General features: G+C 39.5%; 1 protein-coding gene across 1 annotated transcript in view; it reads right to left on the bottom strand.

Annotated features, from left to right (window-relative positions):
* cac (calcium voltage-gated channel subunit cacophony) overlaps nt 1-27,701 on the bottom strand; it is a 365,313-nt gene that overhangs the window by 329,083 nt on the left and 8,529 nt on the right. The window contains exon 2 of the mRNA XM_071591274.1: nt 21,589-22,139. Within this exon, the coding sequence (XP_071447375.1) occupies nt 21,589-22,139 (551 nt within the window). The remainder of the gene's footprint in view (nt 1-21,588; nt 22,140-27,701) is intronic.

Raw genomic sequence — 27,701 nt, 5'->3', positions numbered from 1 at the left:
GTTTTACGCCCTTTTTAATGTAATCACTCTTATTCATGGCTTATATTATACGGTCTCATCACAAGTAACGCTGATCGAAAAACAGGTGAAACACACAAGATGCATAGTTGGATATCAAAATAATTTGTACATGACAAAAGGAAATCGTAACGAACACTAGGAAATAGATAAAGAAAAAGAGATAGCATGCTAGAAAGAAATGAAGGCGGGAGCCGTTTCTCACCTGTTTCAGATCCACCATCTTGGAAATGCGGCGAATATAGTCCCAGAGAGTTTGGCAGAAAGAGAGAAGGCGGAGAAAGGAAGGGGGGGATTATGATATCCGTGATTGGGGTGAAGTGGCGAGCGGTGGGGAGGGGGAAGGGGGTGGAGGGATGGGGGAGGGGGAGGGCGGGGAGGGGAGGGGAAGAGGGTGGTTGAGGGACCGCCAGGAGAATGGTAGTCGACGGGAATGGAATTCTTGTGCGAATAAGTGTTAATGTGGGGGGGGGGGCCAAGGTGGGTCGGTGGGGGAGGGTTAGATGGTTGAGGGTTACGGGAGATTTGTTCCGGTCGATGTGATGGAGGGGGATATCTTTATATCTGGCACTTCCTGTTGTCTGTGTATCGTTAGCTGGGGGGCAGCATGAGGTGAAGACAAGGGGTTTTGGATTTTAATGCAACCGTACACGCGTTAGTCCCCGTTAATAGTTGTTTCTACTGTGGGGTTAACCCGTGGACGAATGTTAAACGGGTTGGTTGGATGTGACCAGAAGGTCTCTCTACTTTCGTAGGTGATGGGATCACTACGGTGGGTGTGTGTTTGTGGATCTGGGGGTGTCCAATGTGTTCTACTATGGCTGCGAGGCCTGCAAAGTCACTGCCTCGGGGTCAATGTGATGCAGTGCAGTATTAAGAACGGGATTGGGATCGGTCGAGGGAATTGGATTTGCTTGTGGTTGGGTTGGTTCTATTCGGTGGTTTCGGGTGAAACGGTTTGGGAGAGGAGAGGTTTTATCTGGGAGAATGGGGAGCACAGAAATTAATCCCGCGGTGAATGGGCGGCCAATAGTCGTGTGGTAACAGGCTTTTGTTTTTGGATGTCCGTCCCACTGGTTTGCTTCCGTCCGTCCAGGCGAGGTAAGAGAGAGAGAGAGAGAGAGACGAACAAAAGGAAACTTCTGTCTCGTGTATCTCTCACACCCTCAAACGATTGATTTATAGAACCGTGGGCTTCCACGTTTACGTGTTTTTGGTTCAGTTTTTCTTCCTCTCCCCTTTTTTCCAATGTTTCCGCCCAAATATCCAAAGGAGGAAAAATAAAAAAAAAACCGATGGACCACTTACTCACAACAAACGCTCGAGCGATAGCGGATTAAGCAGCGATCGGTTTCTCGTCACAGATCCTTCTCAATGACCCTATCGCCTGCACTGCCAACAAATATAACTGTCTTCGCTCATTTTCCACTCTCCAGCTTCACGGCAGGAGGTACGGCAGGATGGTAATGGTGATAATACTTGCTCGATGCACAAAACACAGGGGTTTGGGGAGGATGGAGGGAGAGTTTAAGTCACGCTCTGCTGGAGGGAAAAAATTCAAAAAATCAACGGTCCCCTTTCACCTCTTCCTTTCTCTCTCTCTTTGCTGTTCTATCTCTCTCTTTTACCCCGCCACCACTCCGCTCTGCCCCGAGAGTGTATATATCGATCCCATACAAGTCACTTTTTTACCCTATAATACTTGGCTCCGGAATTCGAACAGTCTTTCGGCCCTTATTCGACTGAACCCTTTCGATCACACACATGCGTACGTGCGTACACAATCAGCAAATTCCACCCTTGCTTCTATTTTCCAGACGTTCTTCTTACCCTCTTCAGTCCGACAAAAATCTTATCACTCTATCAAAGAGAGATAACCTATCATCAATCTATTTATTTTATAAGATCGGGTCATGCTTCTTGATCACCATGAATCTCTATTAACTTAGGAGGAGGGCTACTGCTCGGACCAAAAGGGGAGGTGGTGGAGGTTTGTTAGGGAGAAGTGATATATGTGTGTTTCTTTTATCTCACGGTCTCTCTCTCTCTTTTTCTCCTCCTTTTGGTCGTTGGAAGGTGGTTTTGCAGATGGGATGGGAAAGGGTATATTTGTACACGTCACACACGCAACAACACGCACTCTTCTTCAAAACTCATGACAACAACATCATCATCTCGTCAGTTCTCGATGCGTGTGGCTGCTCCTAATCCTGGCGAGGTTTTACATCTTTAATTGCCGTAACCGGCCTTAACCACGCTTCCCTCTTCAACAACTCCAGTTCGCCTTTTAACTCTCTCGTGGTGATTTATCGCACACCGATCACCTCTCATGATTGGTCGAGGACTCTCGCGTTTTGGTTTTGACGGGTTTTGGGAGGGTGGGGGGTAAGGGTGAGGGAGGCGTGGTGCTCCACCAGAGACGTTGGCAATCCGAAGAAAAAAATAATAAAAACAAATGGATCGCTAATCGATAATTATATATGTCTTCTTGTATCTGCGTGTTTGTGTGGTGCAGTTATGTGTGCGTGAGTTGAGATGTACGCACGTTCAACGTCTTGATCAGTTCACGAACAACACGTCCAAACCATTCTTCAAGTGCACAGCGCTAACACTACTAAAACGTTCACCTACATTCATTATCTAAGGGTGGTTCTAGGATTAAGACGGTGGTAGTGAGTGGGCTAGGGAAACGTTGGAGGCGATTAAACCCCTAGGACCCTTGGCTTTGGTGGTGGGGATAGAGTGTTCGCTCGGCAGTCCAGTAGCGTTGGTCTCGCACTCGTTACAATCCATTCCAGTCACCCGAGAAAGGTTCTTGAGTCTCATCACACCACTCGCTTAGCTTGCCCGCCGCCTTCTCTTCCCCCGGACTCAGACGACCCCCGCTCAATTGGGGCGGGAGTTCACCTGCACCGTTGACACTCTCGATGGCGGGAACACTGCGCTCTCTGGCCGGCCCTCCTCGCCACGAACCCAACATCTCGCGGACATATTCCAAGGATCAGTTGCCTTCCGACGGGATGATCGACGCCGGTGACGTCGCCGGCGACAAAGTTGCTCCGCAGTCGGCCGCGCTGATCCCCTTCTTCTCCCCCTCTATTTCCTTTCTCCTCGAGCGCACTCTCTCACGCACACATGCAAACCACGCGTGCACACACTCACACAATCACACGTTCACACAGTCTCTCTCTCTCACACACACAACACGCAAACTCGGAAAAGGTGATCGGTTTTGATTTCTTTTTCTCTTTTTTTACTTTTGTGATATTTTTTCTTAGGGGAGGTGGGTGGAGGGGGAGGAGCGGGTGGTAGCGTGAAACTCAAGAGACGGTGTGTGTGTCGGCGAGGGGGCGCCGAGTGGTAGTCGAGGGAGGATGCACTACTACGCTGCTCAAACGAAAGCCAGCCCTCTTCAGTTCGCTCCGATGGAGTGGACTGGGAGGAGAAGGGGGAAAAAATCTGTGGACCTTATTTTTTCAATGGGAGTTGGGCGGGGAGGAGGGGTGGAGGATGGTGTGAGGAAACGGTTTCGTTTTCTCTTCGCGGTGAGGAAACGAAGGCAAAAAACAACTCTACTGCCTCTTGGGTGAATTCCTTTCCTCTCCAATGGGGTATTACTTTAAAGGCCGCTTTCTCTATCACTCGCGTTATGATTTACGTGGGTTTAAAAACGCCGGGGGACAGCGGAAGGAAAGGAGAAGAGAGAGAGAGAGAAAATATTCAAATATACATGTATATATATATATAACCTCTTAAAAACCTCGAAAAAGCGTGGGAGAAATTAAATGAAGGACAACGGCACACTGCAGTCCGGGTGATACCTTAAAATCGTGCAGCTTTGGCGGTGGTTGCTTTGGCGCTAGGGAGTAGTGGAACAATCTGCAGGGAGCTCACCTAGGAGCGATCAGACGCCGAGGATTATGTACAGTGTAGTGCCTTGATGTATGCTTTCTCCTTTATTTCTTCGCCTTCGGTCGTGGAGCCACCCCGTTTCTTCTCCGGCCGCCCTCTTGATTCCTCCTCCCTCTCTCTTCTCGGCTCGCGGAGAAAGAGAGAGAGAAGGTGGCACTCGGGGTACGGAAGGGTCTTCTTCTCACTTGGGTCGAGGGGAACGTCGAGCGGGTTTCCGACGATGTGTGGTGGGCGTACGTCTTCTTCTGTATTTGCTTGCCTCCTCTCCTGTGTCTCTCTTCGGCTTCTCTTCCTCTCCTCTCTCGTTCGAGAAAAAAACCCGGCGCACGGAGGTATCCTTTTCCTCAACTTTTCCGAACGTAATGTGCAACTCTCCTCTCTAAAAGCGCCGAATAACTTCCTCCCCTCTCTCTTTCCCCCTGATTTTTTCTCTCTTTAATGCCACCTCACGGTGTGAGTTGGCGTTGACAGTCCGCTTTCGTTCCCCCTAGGCGACTACCACATCTCTCCGGGCCTTCTTCTCACTCGTCCTCCCCTCCCCGGGACCTCTGTCTCCGCCCGCTCCACTCTCCCCGTCCCCCTCCATTCCCTCCCTCCCGAGAGTGCCACCGCCCCTCCCCTCCCGATTCCCACCCCGCTCCCTCCTTGCCCCAAACCCCTCTCCCCTTCCCGAAACCTTCCTCTCCGCTGTCCCTCCCCTACCCTCCCTCCAGGTCCTCTTGCGTCACACGGACCACCCCTCCGCCCCTCACCTCGTAGGGGGATCCGTTATCCTAGTTTCCGAAGGGTTGCCAACATGGGGAATAACTTCCGAATAACCTCTCCCAGTCTCTCCTTTTGTCTTTTGTGTCGTGGACGACGGGTGCAACGCCATCAACGCTTTTCGCGAATCGACACGGACGGACGCGTTCGTTAACTTCGGATGCGTCTATTTATTTTTCTTCTCTCTCCGGTTGAACCCTTATTTCGTCCTCCGTTTTAGAGTTTCTTTTTCTCTTTGTCTCTCTCTAACTCACCCTCCCTCTCTCTCTCTCTCCCTGCTCGGTGCGGCGTCGGGGGGTGGTGTGTGAAGGGTGTGGGTGGGTGGGTGCGAGGGTGGGGGGAGGGTCAGAAACGCGTATTGCTACGTGCCCTGCGTGCCCGGTTCGTGGTTCACCCCCCCCTTTCAAACCCCCTCTCCTATCCCCCTCCCTTCCCTTCGGCCGCTGCTGCTGCGGACGGGGGCACACGGCGAGATTCCCCAGCAGCGCGGTCGGCGCTGCCAACGTGACGGCCGCGGTGTGACCTCCCGCTTCCTTCGCGGCGCGGCCGCCGAAGCGGGTTGGTGTGTTAGCAGTGAACGGGGTTGCACGCGACTCGCGGGTCAAAGAAATGTGTACCCCCGCCCGCCTGCCCCACCGTCGCTAACTCTCATGGGTAGACATGGGGATCTAGGATGGCATGCATGAGGAAGGGGGAGGGTTCGTGGCAATATTCGGGAATGGAATGAAACCTATTCAGATCTAATTGTAACCAGTTAAAACATCCCCCCTTTTGACGAGAATAATGTATGTAGAACTTAGACTTCATATGTTTAAGATGATACTAGCGATTCTGATAACTTCCATTGTACCCTGGCAGTCTGCGAGAGAATACTCACGTGTTGGTTTGTGAGAGTGATAGTGTATGTACATAGTATACTTTCAGTCAATTTCCTTAAGGATCCGGGCCTTAAGTTTTACTTGAGGCGTAATTTTATAAATTTACCACAAGAGGAACTATTTTTATTTTCACTTTCGTTAATAATTATTATTATTTTCTGCTAAAAAAAACTACGTCATCATAGTATTTTCATTCATTCCATTGCTTTATAATTCGAAAATTGTGGCCGTCAACTTACAAAGATATATATAATTGTTATGCCTATCTTGTAAGAAATAATTATATCATTTCCCATTTCTGTAAGAAAGTATTTATTCAGCATTTGAGTGCAAAAGAACAATGACATACATTAATAATTCTTAAAATGTTTTGTTGCTTCATGTTAGTAGCAGTTATCTAGCTCTTATAATGTCGGAATTGGTTTCCAGCCAAAGTGCGCTGACCATAAAATTTGGAGCGAATCATTAGCGATTTTCGCAAAGGGACGACTTTTTCTTTCACACAAGCCTCCTGATCTCTTGGACCATATATCGTACCTGTACGTAGACTTAAGAAAAAATAGCACTTGAAGAAGCGTACAAACATCTCTATCGATTTTACGACGCTATTTAAGCGCCATGGAAAAAAACACAGAACATAACTTCAGATCTGGAGGTCGATACTCACTGCAAAACATTTCAAGCCCATGTGCCTGTTTGTGTGGTTTTCAATCCTCCTGAGTCCGTGGGTGCGTGCGTTTAGTAATTGAAACTCGAATGCATTCACCCTGTACACAAACACAACTCTCCCTCTCCTCGCAACGGCAGATTAAGAAAATATTTCACCCATGGACGAAGCATCAATCTCCACATTCGCGGTGGCAAAACTAATCTTTCCGCCATGCATTGTTATTTCTCCTCGGCTGAGTCGACGTCTTTAAGGGACGCTGGGGAGAAAAGGGGCCGACTCTATTTTTCCTTTCCCCCACTCTCTCCAAACCCCCATTCTCCCGGCTCCTTTCCTTAACCCTGGCTCCCTTCATTCCGGCGCGTTCGAATTTCGTATATCGCCTGTCCTTTTTTTCCGCTCCCTTCCCTAACATCGGAGTGTGTTCCTCTCGCCCTACCCCTTCGCTTACTCCCCCAACTGCCCTTCCTCCACAAGAACCTTCTCCCCTCCACACGACCCCTCCCGCCCCACTGCCTCCCCTCCTCTTCCTTCTACCTCCCTCCCTTCCTCTTTCAACTTCCACCCCCCACCCTCCCTCCTTCCTCTTCCTCCCCTTTCCCTCCGCTCCCTTCCCCGCACCGGCCACCGCTCCGCATTGCGTGAAAACTCCGCCCACGGCGGCGGCGTCGCCGGCTTGAAAATTCCGCCGAGGGAGAGTGGAGGACGGAGGGAACGGAGAAAGGGGGAAAGAGCAGAGGGAAGGTAAAGGAAACGGATAGGAAAGGAGGAAGGAAGAGTGAAGGAAAGAAGTTGGAGGTGTGATGAAATAGGACTAGGGAGAAACGAAAGAAGTGTGGACGGAGAGACCAAATTGAAGCAGAGATACGGAGAAGATAGCGTTGAACCAAGAAAACGTTGCAAAAAGTAAGAGATAGAGATAAACGTTAAAAGGGACGAGATGGTAGGGCATGCAAGAAGTGACACGAGGTAACGCTGATGGAATAGAGGGGGAAGAGTTTTAAAGAGTAGGAAGTGATTTTGCATTTTTCTCAATCGTAAAATGGCATAGTAAAATGAACCACAGAAAAATCCAGTATGTGAAACGCAGCATCCATTCCTGAGGTGGGATTTGAAATTGAGATTTTCGTCCAGTAGTGGAGCACGTTGCTCGGAGGGAACGTTGAAGACGCAAGAATGGTGAGGTTTGAGAGATTGATGATTGGAAAAGCAGGAAATAAAGGGATAGTGCAAGAAGAATGGAAAGATCTGGGCATAATAAACGGAGAATAGGGAGGGCAGACATTAAAGGTGAAAGGCAGTGAAGCTGACGAGTGCAAAGTTTCACAAAAATGTAAAGAGTGAGTCTACAATGGAGAGAGCAAACAAAAGTTTGTGGAATGGTATTGAAAGACAGCAAAAAATAAGCGAAATATTCAATTTAAAGGGAGGGATAAGAAATAATGCAAACAGGATATGATTTTTGAAATGAGGATAGAGAAAAATTATGTCAGAGGGGAGGATAAGTAGAATTTGCAGTGTGTTTGAGATATCGGAAACGAAGCGCAAAAATATTTTGGTTAGAGATACGTTGGACGTTCGGTGAGGATTTGAGAATTGGTGAAATAGAAAGAATAGGGCTAAGAACGAACCAGAAATATCAAGACTAGCACTTCATATACATAGAAGTACTCTAGTATATCATAGAGTAACTCTACTTCTAGATATGCTTTTCTGTTGGACGTGAAAGAGTAAAAACGTATGCTAAAGTAAAGGAAGATAAAAAGTAAGCACAAAAAAGGTCGGTCAACTATATTTACTTGTGTTGAAATTGGGATAAATAGGCCTCAGTTTACCCTTTACATACAATAAGGATTTCGTTTATAGTGAAGTACAATGCAATACGGGTGTGGCAAAAAAGAGCAAGACGCTAATGGAACTAAATTTTAGTGTACGATTCTTAAGGAAAGGACTTTCTCTCTACACTAATTGTCATACGACATTTGTTGTTTTACTATACTTATAAGGATTTCTTAACCTCCTACAGGATAACAGATACATCTTGCAGACGCAGACTTGATATCTGATGTTAAATCACAACGACGAAGCAATAACCTAATTGTAACGAATAACTGAACCTTGTTCGTATTTTTGAAATAGCTTATTCCAATAGTTTTAATTAATTTATTTACAATACTTGCCTAAATTAATTCTTGAAGAAAGAAAATTCATGCGTGTTACAGAGGAATAATATTCAAGAGAACGAGAGAAAATTTCTATTTAAAATTATATCTAATTTCTTAAAACGTACGCCTAAAATGAACATAAGGTAAATAAAAAGAAAACTTTAAAAATTTAATCCAGGTTAAGAGTAAAGCCTACAATTGTTTTACTTCACCTAGTGAACGATCATTGAAAAAGAGTAATTTTGCTCGATCAAGTTCTCAGACTACCAGCAGGTCACCGTGTCGATTACCATACTTTCATCTCCGCTGGAGAAGTAAGCATCATGGCAATCATGATCGAGATGTAATTTAAAAAACCTGCGTTGGATTTGTCCAACGGAAAAGTGGGAGATAGTTCGAGGATTAAAAACAGTCAGGGTGAGAAGAATTTAGAAGGGAAAGACATGAAAAGGGCAGAGAAGTAATTATTTGGAAATGGTTCATGGCAGGGGAAAGTGTTTGAATGAAAATATTTGCAAACCATTTTTCAGGTCATAGGTATTTTAAAGACTCCCACGGGAAATATTTGACTTTCTACACCTTCTGTATAATCTTGTTGTAATCACGTAAGGTTATGGCTACTTAATAGTCAGTCATGAAACTTTTATATATTTTCTCTCTACATTAATTCCGTGGCCGCAACTAAATATTTCTGAATGCGTTTTTAAAACAGAAAAGCTTAGAACCTTAATATGGATCAACGAAATTTTCAGATTTTTCGGAATTGGCCATTGTAAGGATACAAGATAAACATTCAAAAAACCAAAATCTATAATCTCGAAAAAACTATAAGCCTGATGATGGGGGGTCAAAAAGAGACAATAATTAGGGAAAGATAATAAACAAAAAATTGAAAAAAAACAATAAACTAAACTATTGGTCATGTACAAAACAAATATAGAAGACCATAAACTGTATACAAATGACTCTTCATGCAAGGATAATTTTGAACAACATATTTAAAATAAATGGATATTTTTTTCATTATAAAAACGACTTTATTCATATTGTGTATCACATTTATGAAACCACAATGAAAAGAGGAAGTTTTGGGATACCAATACATTTTACTGATCAGGAGTTCATAAAAAGTTCTCTTAATACATATTTGAAAGTGTGTGAATATTTAGATACAATCATCAAAAATATCTCTAAAATGCTTTGAGAAGAAAGTAGTGATTTAATACCATGCAAAATTTAGTAAAATATACGAGTGTATGGCATTCGAGCTCACCACGGTCTGTGAAAATTCGTGGAGAGCAGCTGATGATGAACACAGCGTGGGGATGGGTAAAAGTTTATTTCAGGATTATATTTATCCATCGAGTTTTTCGAGTACTACGGTTGAATATCAATGAAATTTATTCACACGTACTTTCTTCACTTCATTTGTTCATAGGCTCAGGGGCAAAGATTGATACAGCTTTTATGTCGAAAATAGCGCTCGCTGGAACTAAGTTATTTTATGTCAATTCGTATTTATGCGGTTCCATATCTATGATTAAGGTCAGGTCGGCACTAAAACTAAAATATAACACAGTTATGAACATGTGTCACTAAGAAACACCTTAAAAATTTTAAATTTTAAATAGTTATTACGGAAAGTAATTATTTATTAGTCAGCCCAAATGGTTAAATACTCAAGAAGCCTTCTATGTTAAAACTGATTCTCAATGTTGCTCTTTTAATTTGATTCTATCATTGGTTCATGCAGGAGTGAATGCAAATACCATACGTGGCCAGAAGATAGGATTTTTAACCAAAGGAACTGTACTACGAGGCAATATTTTTGATTAAAGGCTCCAAAAGAACCCCTGTCAGTCTACTCTCTCCACTTGCAGAAGTCCTTGGCACTGTGCGCCGATGGCAATGCAGAGCTGCTGCGACTCGTGATATTTTTCCATCATGTCCGTCCGCAGTGAGATGTCGCCGGGCCACATCTTTCGTGAATTACTCAACACTGTGTGCTGTACCGCTCTCCCGGCTAAAGTCGGGGAGGAAGCTGGAAGAGACCACACAGTCTTTTGTTCGAAGTGGCTAGGATATAATCGAACGGCATCCACCGTGGATCCTTATCTTAACATCAACTTCCCTCGTTTTAGCATTGTTCGTCATCGAAAATAATTTAGGGGCGGTCTCTTTACCGCAGTGACCTCAAATCTTTCTCCGACATATCATTTCCACACAATGACCTCTTCGAGCTTTCGGATTTACCCTCAGTACTCACAATTGTTTTTTGCTCGCAATTTCTTTTTGGCGAAACATGCATTTATTTTATATAATATTTTGCCCAAAAATCTAAATGGATCATTCATATTTATAATTTTTCATTACAATGACACCAAACTCCCTTGCAGATTGATAGATAATAACAATATCTTCCACACAATAACATTTCCTCCGAGCAGCCTTTATTTACTCCTGCGACCTGGACGTAGTTTCATCTGTAAAACATTAATCACGATTTGTTTCTTAAAGGGCAGAAGTCACGCTAATGATCTCTTGGGCATTTAAATAGGCATAAATTGCACAGCTCGATCAAACAATGGCATTGTGATGGTGAGTGGTAGGTTATCTTTTAAATTTTACAGCCAGTCGAGCTAATACCTACTCCTTTCATTCCTGCTCCATTTATGTCAGGCGTATTTTACCTTCCTTTCCATTCCAAATTTATTTAAGGGTGTGTTTTTTTAAGAATAGGGCAGAGGCACGCGGCTCGAGACCCGGTGGTCCCCCCTCGCTCTCTCTTGTGATCCCCCTTGCCCCCCTCGACATCTTCCTCGGCAACTCCCTCCGCCACCACCGCCGCTCTCTTCCTCTACGTCTCCTTTAGAGCACCGGCTCTTTCTTTGCTCTCGCGAGATCCGATGGCTTCCGTCTTTTTCCTCGTCCATTCCCCTCTTCTCTCTCTCTCACCACGTGAGTACACGGCTCATCCCTTCCTTATTCTCTTTCCTGCATATCTCTCTGTCTCTCGCTTTGCTCCAAACTCTTTCTTCCACTTCTTCTTCCCTCTTTCACATGAATACACACCCTTACACTCTCTTTCTCTTGATTCCCTTTCACCTCCCTCTCTCTCTTTTTTCCTTTCTTTCTCCTCTCCTCTCTCCCCTTCTCCTCTTTCCCTCCCTACCCCTCCCGCTTTCCCTCTCCCTCTCTCTCGACCCAGCTCGTCGATACCGCCGGGGTTCTTCGGCTCGCCTGCGATGTTGCCGGTTTTACCCCGGCCGTCCCTGTCTCTATAACCCCTTACCCTCTTTCCTCTGGACTCTCTCTCTCTCCATCTCTTTCTCTCCCTCTTTCTCTAACTCTCTCTCCGGCCCCCGTTGAAAAACCCACCGTATCCACCCTCTTCCGTCCCTCTCCCCCGGACCATACCCCCGTTGCCCCCTACCCGTTTCTCCGGCCTTCGTCATTCAGGAGGGTCACGTGACGGACCCACGTCATCGACTGGGGCGCCGTTATTTCTGCGTGCGGATGGAGGGGGAGGAGTCATTGGGTGGGAGGATAGTGGGGAGGAGGGAGAGGTCGGAGGGGAGGGAGGTCACGGTTTGCGAGGGGAAGAGTTGATCGTGTGATTTGGGGAAGGGAGAGGTTAGGTAGTCAGTTCCACGGTCTCCCGTTTGGAGGCGCGTTTCGCAGTAAGCAGGATATCGTGGGGGAGGAGGCGGGAAAATTGTAAGGTAGGCGTGGTTCCGTAATGCATGCACCTACGTAGGGATGTAAATTTTATCCGTCCAGTGTGGCCTCCAACTCTGAAAGTTAGATATCCGTAATTGATACCTGTTCAAACATTCTACCCATGCTCATACGTATGCTATCATTCTCAAAATAGAAAGAAAGTGTTCAGTGCGTTAATTGTGAGTCTTGATATTATTATAGCGGGTGATATCAACTATTCATTAGTTTAAAGAATCTTTGTGTTTTTTTATATCCACAGCTAGTATTACAGGCTAAAATTGTTCTTCTGCTGGAGAGTTAAAAGCAATGTTTAGTAGCCATGTCGTTACAAGCATAAACAACTTCAGAATATTGGTCAAAATATTCACAAGTTATTAAAAAATATACTCACTAAGGGAAACATTTTCACTGGTGAATTTTATTTAAAAAATTTAAATATACCTATATACTTAATTACATTGTCAGAGCCTAAATTCGTATCAAAATTTCAGTGCAAAACTCATTTACCTTGACTGCGACAAAAACCAAGTTCCCCTTGATTTTCTTCCGAGTAACAGAAATCCAAGGTATCCGGGTTTGAGTCCTGATCCAGGTGACTGATATATTATCCGTCGAAAATTCTGAAATTTGATGCTCATCAGATTTCAAATCAAAAGTTTTTTCGAGAACCTGGCATCTTTATAAATTGAAAATTAAGGTGAATGATTATTTGAGCAAATATTTGCATTTTCTTCTTAGATTAAATAATGTTAGTTACATGTATTACTCAACTTAAGCCCAATGATAGTAACCCGACGCGTAATAGAGCTAAAGGATAGTTAAGACTGAACCTTGACGAATTAAATGCCCTTTCTTCAAGTTTATCCGGATTTTATGTAATTTTCCGAAGTGTATTAACAAAATTTTACTTTCATTAGTTTATTTTATTGCAAATTATTTATTCACAGAATGTCTTTTTCTTGTTATTCCCATTTTGTCAAGCTATCGATGAGTGCTCATAAACGGGTTGTCACTAATACCAAAACTTCAATATATACACTTTGAAAAGTTCCATGAATGAATTTTAACCTTCGAATATTTCTGTAATTTAATGCGGATTAGAAAATGTTTCCGTTAAACGTTATCGTAGCGAAATCTTCCTTAGTTCTTTGAATTTGTCATCACATTGTACATTTAAGAGTCTGGTAAAACAGGTTTTAGCGTAAATTGGCATTACGCCGAGGAAGAAGAATGTAACCGTTATCTTACTCTCTTACAATGGAAAATATATGTATATCGATTAAAAATTTACCATTAGCAGAGGACTAAAGTAAATAATTCAATAAAATAAATGCAAGCCATTAGGAGCGTACTGAACTGAAATTCCTCTTTGCCCTGAACTATATATTAATAAATAGAATTTTTCAAAGATTTCAGCACAATTAAAATATTACACCCATAGTAAAAATATAAGCTACGTATAGATGAAAAGAGTACACCAGAAAAAAATAATTATGTTATTGGTTACCGAATTAACTCGATACATTAGTACCTTAACCATTTTTTCGAATTTTTTTCTTTTTAGGTGACGGTATTATTTCTAAAAAAGATTCTGTGAAATTATTTAATCACATATTAATAAATAAGTAAAAAAATAATTTTTGAAAATATTATTTATAGCGTCCATTTTACTTTATAGTTTGGGCTGGACCAAAAACCTTTCAATTTCCTGAGTCAAATGTGTAAACGCCAAGTATATTTTACTTTGCTGTTATATACTTGGTTTTTATCTTCTAAAAATATCACTCAGAGTGTATATATATATGTATTTGTATATATATGTATATATAAACATACATACAAATACATTTATATACACACACACACACACACACACATATATATATATATATATATATATATATATATATATATATATATATATATATATATATATATATATATATATATATATATTCCATTTCCATGCACTAAAGGTTAAGATGCACCATTTGGTTCCAATATTGCTCTTAAAAACTTAAAAGGGTGTAGTGTGTTACATAAAAGCTAAATGGAGCTGAGTAGAAAGAGATGAGAATTTATTTTGGGTTGCCTTGCACAGTTCAAAAGAAGACGAGAAGGCTGACCAGAAAACATTTTCTCCTCTTAGCGACTGTACGCACGATTTGGCATCGTTTGTCAGCTTAAGAGCAGTATAAATAATTACCTGTAGAGTAGCTGGGACGGAAAAAGATGAATCTCATGGTTTGAAAAGCGGGTGGATCTGTGCCAAGATCGTTTCTCATGAAGGCAATAGATGGAACGCAATAAGTGAACGAGCACTGCGGGGAATCTCGTGGATCTATTGCAGTTGCTGGGGATGATCTCTCCTCTCTTTGAAGAGTCGCCATTTAAAAAAATGTACGCATACACCAAGCTGATGCAGTGGGATAATTTTTTCACCGGGGCCTTTTGAATTTATACTAGTTGAACTTTACCTAGAAGATAGACTCAAAAGTTCATTTTCAATGGAATGCAGAGTGTACAGATGAACACAGATTTTTAAATGAAAAGTAATCTTGCATTCATTTTAGTGCGTTTTTCATGGATATGCAAAATGTCCCAAATTCTTTCAAAACTTATAAATCATATTTTTGTTTGAAAAATAAATTATCCTTAAGTGTAAAAAAAATCACCAATTAGAGTTCGTGGGTCGACAAAAAATCTTCTTGAACAAATACTAGGAGTTAAAAATATAGTGATGTGTTATTAATTTAAGCATTTGTAACGTAGGCATTGATTTGATTGAAATTAAATTTTATCTTAGTATGTAACGAGACTGTTATCGTGTCATTGTGAACGAATATGAAAAAAAGTGTTTTAAAAAATACTTGGGAAAATTTATTAGCAGAAAAATGTTCAAATACCAAATAAAATATCCAAAAATAAGTTGTATGAAAGGTATAAATCTTGAAATATGGTCGTATGTTACTCATTTACTTGTTTATGCTGTGGATTTACAATAGAGAAATCATCACCGCATGTAACAGCTGATGTTAAGCCGGATTGGCGACATGTATTTCACCCGGAATAATACGCTGCCCGCTACACACATTAGAAAATATGATTGCATAAACGTTAGGATACAGAGGAATTAACGTCTTTCTATAACTTTGTGTTACCTGACATTATAAATAGAACCATATTAACAAGCATTTAGATATTCATATTTTCAAAATAATATTTTGATGACAATACCTTAAATAACATCCCAAAATAAATTTGATTAAACTCTGAGACTACAAAGGATATTCCTCGAGTTGTCATGCCTACATGAGGTATTCCCTTTTTTCAGTGATATTTAACGCATCAGATGAAACTTGAAAATCATTATAACCTTTTGTCATCAGCGAATTAATTGAGATTTTAAAGAAATAAATCGTTTTCACTGTGGTGTTTATTTCAGCAATATTTACTTTACGACCTTTCGTGACCTAAAATAAGAAAAATGAGTCTTAATGAAAATCTAACGTAGATTCCTGTAGATTCACTGAAATCTGTTGTGAGAAAACGCGGAGCCAGGCTGAGGAGATCTCCATTTGAATCATTGCTGCCATCTTTTGAGGAGGCAAGGGAACTTCATGAAATCAGAATATACAATGGCAATAAGTCATATCGAACATGAATAACCAAAACGCTTTAAAAGCTTTTTATATATTTACGTTAACGAGAAAGTATCGATATTCTTGACTATAATTTGAAACTCGAATCGATTGTATCTTCTAACGAAAAACGCCATTTAAAAAATTTTCGATGAATATACTGACGAATTTCCCTTTTTCAAAGTTTCTTATTACCAAGGATGTTGTGTTTTGTTCTCGGGCCTACACTAGGTTATCATATTTATTTTTTACTAAAATAATATCAAATTGCAATCCAATCAAGCAGATAACTTACTTCCCAAGGCTCATTTATCATTACTGTTGGCAAAGAGAAAAAGAAATACACTTATTTATTTTCATTTTTAGGTATAAGTATATGAATCATAAAAGCGTGTTAAATAAATCTTTATTCCAATTATTTATTATTACAGCAATATTAGTCCACGGAGATGTCGTCAATTAATACGAAAATTATTCTACTTGTGTAAAATTATGGTGGAATACAATGCTGATTTTCCACGTTGACTAAAAAAATTATGAATCTAGCTTACCGTTGGCTTATATGAAAAGTTAATTTACCCATTTTGTAGTCATAATAATGTCACTTGATTAGTGGTTAGTAGAATTCAATATATTTTATATCAGGTTTGAAATATTCGAGCATTTTTAAATTCTCTGAATTAAAATTTGTGTTTTTTTTATGTAACATTTTAAAACTTCATACCTTTTATTAAATTAAAAATAATAAAAAACCAAAATATAAGTTCAATTTAATAATCTTTTAGCAATAATGAATGAAGCTGGTGATGTTTAAGCTTATGCATGATTATGTGATATTTTTTTGATCTCATAATTTATATTTAGGTTTTCTGTAAGGCAGTGATAATCTACGCTCACTTTGAGTCGAAGGTTAGGATCTTTGTTGCTGGCTATTAGGAGCCGAACAACCAAACACCAGATAAAATTATGTATACGATGATATATAAGATCAGAGTGAGTGATTTTTGATAAACCAGTTATAATATATCAGAAAGGTTGACGAGCCCAGTGTGAAATATATATAAAGAGATTATAAAACAAATCATTCCAAACAATTAATGGTGTTGAAGTCCTGCAATAATATATGGTATTTTTTATTTTAATGCCATTTGTTCAAATATTTTCCTGACCAAGTCAAGCCTAGTTGGAGTTAGGCATTTATGCATTAACTGTAATAACTGGGTTATGACTGTTTAGTGAATGAAAGTTTTTCTTCCTATACAAATTTTAGCATAGGGGAAAGTATTAATTTTTTTGTACCAAATTTTTTTACCGGTTTTCTAGTCAGCCTTGTTCGATGGGAACGTGCACCGCAAAGATTTTAGAATGTGAATAAATGAAAAGTAAATTGGGGAGAAATTAAAATAAAGAAAAAATTAATTATAATGGGTAGAAATCATGACTTGGAAACTAATTAGAAATATTTTATATGTGTGACAAGCAATATTACTCATGTTTAGTTACCAGTAAAAACTGATTGTTCCATTATTTTACTTTGGTGTTTGCGAAAACTAAATCCCATGCCACCTAGTGTAAAACTGAGGAGATATTCTAATTAGATACCATTAACTGTTGTATTTTCTTTAGTTCCTCAGTTATTATCTCTGTTCATCTGATTCTCACTTTATATAGTTTTGGTGAATTGTTTAAAAAAATTCTTGAGCTAAGTTTCTTTTCATAAGATGGCAGGATATTTCAGTATCACTTATTTGACTTCTGAAGTTAGGAGTTACTTCAATTCTAGTCAGTTTTTTTTGAGGTCTTGTAATTATAAAAGTACTCAGCTTTGTACTTTTATCACATTTCCTTTTCATTCTTTATCTTAGTCTATCGCTTTCAATTAATAGTTTCACATATTTTTTATAAATTTATTTCCTCCTATTCCAGTAAATATCCAATTCCCGTGAATTTAAAATGAACGTTATATTAATTAAAATTTTATTGCATAATTATTGTCCAATTGAAGAATGAAATATAGGTTGCATCAATTGCATTTAGATGCAACAGTAATAAAATAGCCCATTTTTCAAAAATCAGCAATAACAAGTAGTTTGATTGGTGCTGTATCAGAGTTGTTTTTATTTATCTCATCTTCGTATTAGAATAACTTTCCGCCTTGATTGTATATGAATTATACTTCATTGTACGATGAATATTTCCGCGTGAAAATTTTAAATTTATTTCGGTGTATTCAAACATTCACTGCTTTATTTCTGCTTTCATGGATATTTTAAATGCACAACTCCTCAAGCAGTTTAAATTTATTTTTAATTTTATTTTTATGCAAAAATAATGCAACGGAAAGGAGTGCATATATTTACACCTGAAATAACTAACCTGAATATATGAAATTTATTACATTTGTGTAACATCTTTCACGATTATCAAATTAAAAGAATAATTAAATATTCAATACTTTATTCTAGCAATGTCATTCATATGATCATATTTCAAGATAAATATTAAATTATTTCTTGCTTTTAGAGCTATTTTCCTTATCTTGATTACTATTCAGGAATAGTTTTAAAGTCTCATAAAGAAACTTGTCAATATTTGTACGTGAAAACGAATAATTGTGTGTAGAGTTTTTATTGAGAAGTTATATGCCTTATAAATAATTTGCGTTGAACATTTTAAAATATTATTATGGAATGACAGTCCTAAAATAAATTACATTTATATTTGATTATATGCTCAAAATATTTAGTTATTAGTAAATACATGAACCAATTTGCACATAAAAAGTCCGATATTCTGAGTGAATTTTCAGGAAAATGCGGTGAAAATTCGAAAAATATACCAGATTTTGTGCCCTAATTCATCAAAATATTTGCTTGGCGAAGACAATACATACCAATTTCTGTTCTTATAACACAATTGAGTGATTAGATTAATAAAAACCATATATCTGGCAAGAGAGTCCAAAACACGCCTTAAATCTATACAATTTTCAAAAAATATCATATCATATTGGCAACTAAGTTTCATATAACGGCATTATGGGATATGCGAATGTTGAGGTAAACAAAGCAAATAATTTCAATTAGCAAATACCGCTTTTAAAACAAAAAAGGGTCGTTCATGTTGATTCTCGTGAGCATACATGTTTATGAAGAGCATATCCAAACGACCATTTGGTACCTCGTTTAGAGCCATGTCTTGCATAAGGGTAAAGTCAAGAAAATACTTAAGCAATTCCATTTAATCAAAATACTCGCATGTATTAAATAATTGGTAACATTATGCTAATGCTTTATACAACTAAATAACACAGAGAATGGTTAAAATGGCTGAAGTAGGGTTGCATTTCGATTTTCCTCTACACAAGTAAGAATCATAACTATCTGAATCTCCAGGAAATATCGAAATAACCTTCGAAGCCCTCTGAATGCTTCTTAGCGCCATTTTTTGAAATATCAAGTGTTTGAGTGCGCAGCCAGTTCTGCTCAGCATCGATATCGCAACTCGTCAGCAGGCGCCACTCACTCGTCAGATGATTCAACTACATGGGAAGAGAGTGTGCTTCACCCATCGGGCGCCAGGTGGCTACGTTCGCCAATATCCGTCGAAGCCTAATACGAATTTATTGTGAGCCCGGCAAAACTCTTGGTAGATGAAACTGTCCCTACTAAAGCCAAATTAGTGTCTAGGTTTAGCGCCTTCTAGTGGAGACCGAATTAAAACGAGAACATCGAAAATGTCTTGGCTCTAATGCCTTCTTTTGCAACACGATGTGCTCATTACCCATGAATTTGCCTCAGTAATTGCGCTACGAGATTGAAAAAGGTTACCCATGTTTTTAAACAAGAATGCTATGATAATTTTAAGGATGGTGAAGCGAAAAAGAAAATAAAAATTCCTACAGGCATATTGCTTTTTAAAGCATAAGTCTCGGAGGAAAATGAAATTTGCCCCATGGAAAATTTATTATCAAATACAGAGGCAAGTTTTTACCATAAAACTTAATTGAAAAAGTTTAACTGTTTACTCAGCTCAAATCTTCAAAAAAAGTTAATGAAAACAAGACAGCCTATTCATGAAACATGTCTGCTACAGCCTATCTCTGCGTCATGATTTCCACTCACTAAACATTGTTTTACTTAAAACTTACTTATACGTACTTCATTTGTCATGCTCGTATTATTGATTAATATAGACTAGAGTGTGAATAATGTCACTGCAAATAATTTACGATGCATATATCAGCAGCTTGAAATCCTTCTTCATTTTTTAATGAATTGTTTGTCCTACTGTTATACTTGTTTATTTATTGATATGCTTAAGGTTTTTCTTTGACCTGTATGTGCTATTATATTCTCATAGTTGATAAACAAATTTAATCTTGGTTAAATAGCCTAAATTTGCCGACACCGTACCAACGTTGATATTAATCTATGTTTATTATTTTATCATGAAATCAAAAGTCTTAATAGCCAGACGCATCAATTCTAAACATGTAAACTTAAAATAACATTTAAAAAAATTATCGTCTCAATTTATCTCAATTTTTTATATATTTGCATAAAAGTAAAAAACAAACGCATGAGGGTATTTTTAAATGAAAATACCTAAATATCAATGTTTATGTTCAACCCTGGGCCGAAAACTAACAGTTGACCAACGGACAGAAACCTGTCACCCTGTAACGTCAAATGAAATTGATGACAACACCGTTCAATGTGATGACCTTCTTTATTTTGGCTCCGTTCACTCAAGCTGTTACTTATTCATCTTGCGCAACAAGCTAGGCATCTGGCCAAGAGAATATGCGCCTTCAATGGGAGACTCTAATGCCTTCAGCACCGTCGTTCTCATGGATTTCCACCTTGCGGTTCACCTTGAAAACTAGCCTTTCCGCGTTGTTATCCAGTAGAATGACGATGTAAGCTGATAAAAAGCTAGGTAATAAGCAAATTGAACGTTGAATCGCTAAAAATAGTTGAGCGATCTTTCTTTGAGAGCTAAATGATCCCTATACCAATGAGAATAGGCCACTTAGTAAAAAAGGGTGGTCGTGGGAGTATGTATAATCTAGAGTGATGAATGTCATCTTTTGGTAAGGGAATGAAAACATAACCTAAAAATAAAATAAATTACATTTGTTTTTGCAAAATTGTAATCAATGTGTAAACAAAAAATAATCTGACGAGCAAAATTAAAACTTGATTGCCGACGTCAGACATCTCCGCACTCGCGCTTAAAACTTAAACATACGGTGGTACAATTAATCATACTAAATAATTCAAATTCTATACATTTATCAAAATATGTCCAAAGAGCAAAGAACGACGGCAAATTGGCTAATAGGAGCTCGTATAATGTCGCATAATAACGCATTACTCATAGTACATATATTTTTAATTTCAGAGTTAGGGTGGTGAAAGCCAAGGAAATAGGTAAATAGTTAGAAAGAAACACCGAAAAGTAAATTCTAACTGTGGGCATTTAAGACACTGCTAGACCATTACTGTTTACCTAATTTCGTGCCCCATGCAGAGTAATCTTGCAGATTATAGATCAATAGATATATGTGTACATATATATATATATATACGCACACACAGTTCTTTATATATATATATATATATATACATATATATATATATATATATATATATATATATATATATATATATATAACGTAAATACTTTCCTGCAAAATGGAAGATGTGATGGAAGAATTCCGATTGATTATCAAGACCATAATTAGAAAAACTAAAGCCTTATTAAAATAAGGCAGACTGAAAACGAGGGCAGAGATTAAAACTACGTGGGGGTCTACTCACATGATGTCTCCCAGCTTGAGCTTGGTGTGCACGAGGGCGCACGACTTGTAGTCGGAGGCAGTGACGGCCCTCCGCCTCCGCGATCGGTACTTTCCCCCGCCCACCGTCCTCGTAGGCGTCTTGGCTGCCGCCGCGGCCGCGCTAACCGCCGCCGTCACTTCGGGCAGCGACAGCCTCACGTGCCGCTGGGGTGCTGACGGGGTAGCGGGGACGGCGGCGGAGGGCCCTGCGACCGGCGTGGACGCGGCCGCGGAGTCGGCGGGTGCGGCGGCCGACGAGGAGGCAGCGGGGGATGTTGCAGGTGAGGAGCCGGGGCCCCCAGGGGGCTGTCCGGGCGGCGGGATCCTAAGGGACAGGTCGTCCCCCGTGGGGGGGCGCTGGGGGTCATTTTGCTGGGATGAGTGCTGCGGAGATGGTGTGGGACGAGGGGAGGGGCGGGGCGAGCTCTGGGCCGACGAGGGCTGTTGCGGTTGGCTGCTACGGTGCGAGGACGAGGGGCTGGTGTCCGAGCGAGAGGCCTTGGAGAGGGACTGCTGCCGCTGCCGCTCCACCTGTTGGTCGGAGACGAAGTATGCACATGAAGCACAAAGATATAATATGTATATATATATATATATATATATATATATATATATATAATTATGTGTGTGTATATGTATATATATACATTTTATATATATATATATATATATATATATATACATTCAAACACGAAATCCCGCCAAACGGCGAATAAATACTCATATGTACAGAAACAGATATAAGGAAAAGGGATAGGAACACACATATAGGACGAACACAATAGAGGTGGGTAAGGCGGAATCGAACGGATCACAAGAGTAAAAATATTTCCTTGACCGGGACTCGAACCTCGGATCTTTCCACTTGCCGGGCGGATGCTCTTAACCACTTGAGCTATCGAGGAAACGTAATTTACCCTGAGATCCGTGGGTCTAATATGTCGCCAAGCGCCCCGATTCTTTTAGCCAAGAGATGGCGTCAGGGGGCTGTTTCACCCACCAAAGGAGAAAATAGACAATACACAAGAGGAAAGGACAGTGGGTTAGAATTCATACAACATCATACAGGAAAGGAACAGTGCGTTTCGTGGCACGCATAGCCAGAAGAAAGAGATGAGCCACATTGGCCAAATATACATCCAAACACGAAATCCCGCCAAACGGCGAATAAATACTCGTATATATGAGCATTTAGTCGCCCATCCAAATACTATCTGGGCCCGACGCTGCTTAACATCAGTGATTGGACGAGAACCGGTGTATTCAGCGTGGTATGGCCGTTGGCATGTATATATATATATATATATATATATATATATATATATATATATACTTATATCAGACAATAAGAAACATTAGAATCAATGTGAAGCTAATTGGCAAAGTGCAACCATCTATGTCCTGAAATGAGTCTGGATTTGTAGTTATTCACGTAAAGAATAAACTCCGAGAATATAATTTATCTTCTATTAACGTGCTTTTTCAAATAACAATCAGTGAAGTATTGTACTAAATAATGTAAGAAATTTAAAAATTGACGAGAATCTATCATTGGAAAGGGAAGAGTACCCATGCATCTGAAACTTCTCATTTTGTTCAGAAAATTCTCGGAAGCGTGTGCCAATGGTTTTACAATGAATCACGCAAGCTTTTACCGCTATTTGGGGAGAAAATTTTCCAACAAGTTGGTCAGGCAGCCCATAATTGCCAATTACGCCCCTTTCTGACCTCTCTTATAACCCCTATAATTGCAATTTAATCATCCGAGGGACCCTCTTCACGCCGTGTTACGTTCATAAAATTTAAAACGGAACCTCGCTCAAAGCTATTTATGGCAGACACATTCAAAAACAGGCATTTATTCATCAGAGCTAAATATTTAGGAGTCTTTTAACACTTCAAGAACATTTTTATTTAAGTTCTATTGATTTAATTTCGTGTACAGTGACGTTTCATATTGTTTGTAAATTAAACATTAAATTACAGAGAAAACGAAATAAGCAATTTTTTTTAAATTTAAAACTCTACTGAATTAAGGAATTCCAGCAGTCTCATAGCAGGGACTCAAGTATGTAGAAATAGAGAGAATTAGATAGAATATATAAAATTCTACAGTAGAAAAATCGCTATAACTGATGCGAATGGATTCTCCTTCCATATGCTTATTGTTAATATTCAACCCGTTTGGAGCCCCTTTTTAAGTGCCACTCTCATGAAAAGTTCAATTTTAAATTTGAATAATTGACCAAAGTTTTATCGGAAAAATTTAAATCAATGACATTGTGACCTCCACTCAATCAAGAGAAAAGTAAGAGTTGAATCGTTGTATCTACCGTGCGCCGCTGGATGAAACTAAGCTCACCATATTGCCAGATAGAGAATAGGCATATCGTTTGTTTTGTGTCCAAACACCCAAATAAGATTCGTTGTCTCAGGCGTACCTAATGGAATTTGCATAACATATTGAAATGAAATAATTGACTTTTTAATTCCACACACTTTATTTTAAAAACACGACCCAGGTTTCGACGTTGAACGTCATCATCAGGAAAAAAAACGAATAAATATATGATGAAATGAGTTGTCTTTCCTTTGGTTTCTGAATTATCTCCATATTATTTTTTTACCACGAGGGTTGCTCAATAGGAGGTGACGATATAACTTTTTATTCGTATAATCTATTTTGCAATTATTTCATGCGTTACATTATTATTTGCAATTTATATATTTTAAAAGTTTGACTCATTTGAATTCAGCCTTGCGTCAGAATCAGCTTTACAAGAAGGTATTTGCACTCACTGGAAGAAAAGGAAAAGAATCCCATGGGACTTAGTCAGGACTATAAAGAGGAGAGGAAATACTCATCAGACTGATTTCCTGGAGAAAATTGCGACTTGGCAGTTGGTTTTGCGGAATCTGAAACGCACAAATACGTTTTAATTGCATTTTTTGCTAACCAATGGATATGGCACTCATATGAAATATTAATTATTTATAATATTGCTCTCAACGCTATTTGACAATCTCTTGCCACGATGGCAGCAGTACCATTAATGTTTACTTCCGTAGAAGTAGTAAATGTAGTTTCAGGTTCACCTTTCTTTCAAATGGAAGGTTTGCCCTCTACATAAATATAAAATCATGGTCAAGCTTTGTTACGGGAAACATTATACTCTTTATCAGCCTTCTGTGTTATAATATACACCCCGGTTGACGACTTGTTCAGGCCCGAGCAAACTTTAAAGGTGTCCTCTATTCTTACCGAAGGAAAAATGTCAAATAACAAATTGAAACGACTGACGGAGACGCGATACTGCAATCAAATCAATGAAAACTGTAAAAAATGTACGCGTACGTTAGATTTTAGGCTAATAACATAAAACAAAAAGCAACTTTTTCGGCCTCCCAAAATTGCATAAAGTAAACATTCCTATCCGACCGATCATCTCCAGTGTGAATTCCCCTTCCAGAAAACTCGCGGCGGTGCTGAATTCTAGATTTAGAGAGTTGACTAATTTCCAGCCAAGATATGGAGTGAAGAATACTGTGGCTTTTTGTGAGCAACTTTCCAAAATAAAACCCCCCACCACCAAATATTTTTTAGTGTCTTTTGATGTGGTGAACCTCTTTACCAACATCCCGGCGATGGAAGCAGTCAATGTGGCAAAGAAAGTTTTATCAAATACAGTGACGGACACAAACGTCGTCAGTGACCTAGTGACCCTTGCCAAAGTGTGTGCGGAGCAAAACTATTTTAAATTTAATGGTGATTATTTTAGACAAACAGAAGGTTTAGCCATGGGGTCACCTTTGTCACCGCTCCAAGCCGACCTTTTCATGGACGAGTTCGAACAAAAATTGTTTATGAATAGTTCAGTTAACACAAAAAACATTTACTTCTGGGTCCGCTACGTGGATGACATCTTTGCAATATGGACTGGCACTGTAAGACAACTGCACAGTTTTTTGTCGGTTTTAAATTCTCAGTGTAATAATATCAAGTTTACGTGTGAAAAAGAAAATGAAGGAAAACTAAGTTTTCTTAACGTTACAGTCACTAAAAGGGAAAAAGGATTCGAGTTTCAATTATATCGCAAAACCACCACTACAGACCATGTAATTCCTGCTGACTCCCGCCATCATATATCCCAAAAGTTATCCACATTTCACTTCCTACTGAATAGACTACTTAATATTCCCCTCTCGATAGGAAAATTTAACGAGGAATTGGTGACAATCAAATCTATAGCAACTACAAATGGCTACAGTGAAAAAATGGTGGACAAAATGCTCGGCAAGAAACGCTCCATAAGAGCCCAACGGCTACTTTACAATTCAGGGATAACTATTAAGGGAAAACTTAAGTGGGTAAAATTGCCCTATTATGGTGTCCCGTCCGAAAAAATTAGCAAATTGTTCCCGAAAGACAAATTCAGAATTGCTTTCTATAACAAACAAAATCTAAAAATGTTCATAAATAAAACTAAAGATAAAGTTGAGCCACTGGAAAATAGTGGGATATATGAAATGGTTTGCGGGGATTGCAGTGCGAGGTACATCGGACAGAGTGGTCGAGCGGTGCGGACAAGAGCGGAGGAACACAAGAGGTGCTACAAGAAGTGTAACCTAGCCCAATCCCACTTTGCCAAACACCTGTGGGAGGAAAATCACACCAGTGATTTCATCCCCGTAATTCTACATCATGAAGAAAAAGGGAGGAGGAAGAGTTGGAGATCCGGAGAACAATGAAGAAACATCCTTTACTCAATGACATTCTGTTTGAAAACGTATCACCTCTCCTGGAAGCCTCCCTAGCAATAACAGAAAAACAGGACCTCTAACCCCTTCCCCCTAACTCCCATTGACTCCTAACCCGTACCTTTTTCCCCATTAGCCATTGACTCAAATTATACCGACCAATGAAATTTTCCCCTTTCTTAACCCACCTTCCAATCCCCCCCACTCACTAACGCTTTTCCTGGTGTTTCCTACCCTCTCCCACATTCTTTCGTACCTACCCCCGTACTCCCCTCCCCGCCCCCTCTTCCCATAACTCCCCCACCCTTTCCAGAAGAGGGTATATATACAATGATTGTGACTTTAAACTTTGTACCTGAGGATGACGCCGTAGCGTCGAAACTAGTCGTACCTGTAATAAAGTGGTGGATTGGAACAAAGTGTTTCTTTTTCATTTATTAATAAGATCCCTCTTTGCTGCAGAGCCCTCATATATACGACATAGAATACCTAGTACTGGAAAAATATTCACCTTTGAAATATAGCTTGGGATGATCAGTATGTTCAAAATATTGCTTTATTATAATGCTGCGAATGTATTCACAATATTTTAGAGAGGTATGTAACATTTTACAATGTACTTACAGGTTTAGAAATTTAAAGAGAGAATTATCACATATTTGAACATTTCCTTTGCTGAAATAGATGTTACAGAAAATCAAAACAACAGGTTAAAAAAATATGATCACCGCTTTGAATCGTGTAATATAGTTCACCATCAACTTATCACCCATGATAAATTTAAAAAAATCAAAGTTGAAGTATAATAATAAATTTTGATTTGGTTACTGTAAGCTGTAATAATATTTAGAAGTCATTTCATTGAAAACTCTGATGCGATTCATAATTTAAAATGTTATAAAATCATGGTGCAATTTGAAATTTCATTCAGCCTTATTTTTTAATTCAGCACTTGCAATGAGCTGATCGCACTTATACATTTGGTGATATTTTTCAATAATGTTTTCTAAAATATATAAGCATATGAATGTGTCATCAAAGCTTATACTACCTTGATCAAAAAGTTCCCGGAATAACCACCGTGTGGCGCTCCCATCGTTCCGATTTGAGTTCTGTTTTTTTTGTTAAATTGGTACATCTGTTGTTGATATTCCCTTTAAATCTTAGTGTCGTAACTTGACATTTGCAAAAGTTACGGTCGGTTTTCGGTATGTCCATCAGTGCTTCCTGCGATTTTTCCATTACTTCCTCTCGGCTGCTAAAACGCGTTCCCCGTAATGGTTTTTTTAACTCGATTGAACAGAAAGAAGTCACAGGGAGCCAAATCAGGTGAAT

This window comes from Hetaerina americana, unplaced genomic scaffold (genome assembly GCF_022747635.1).
Source record: "Hetaerina americana unplaced genomic scaffold, ioHetAmer1.1.p SCAF_1, whole genome shotgun sequence".
Classification (NCBI taxonomy): Eukaryota; Metazoa; Arthropoda; class Insecta; order Odonata; family Calopterygidae; genus Hetaerina; species Hetaerina americana.
Note: the sequence above shows the minus strand (reverse complement) of the source record. Positions and strands in the feature narration are given on the sequence as shown.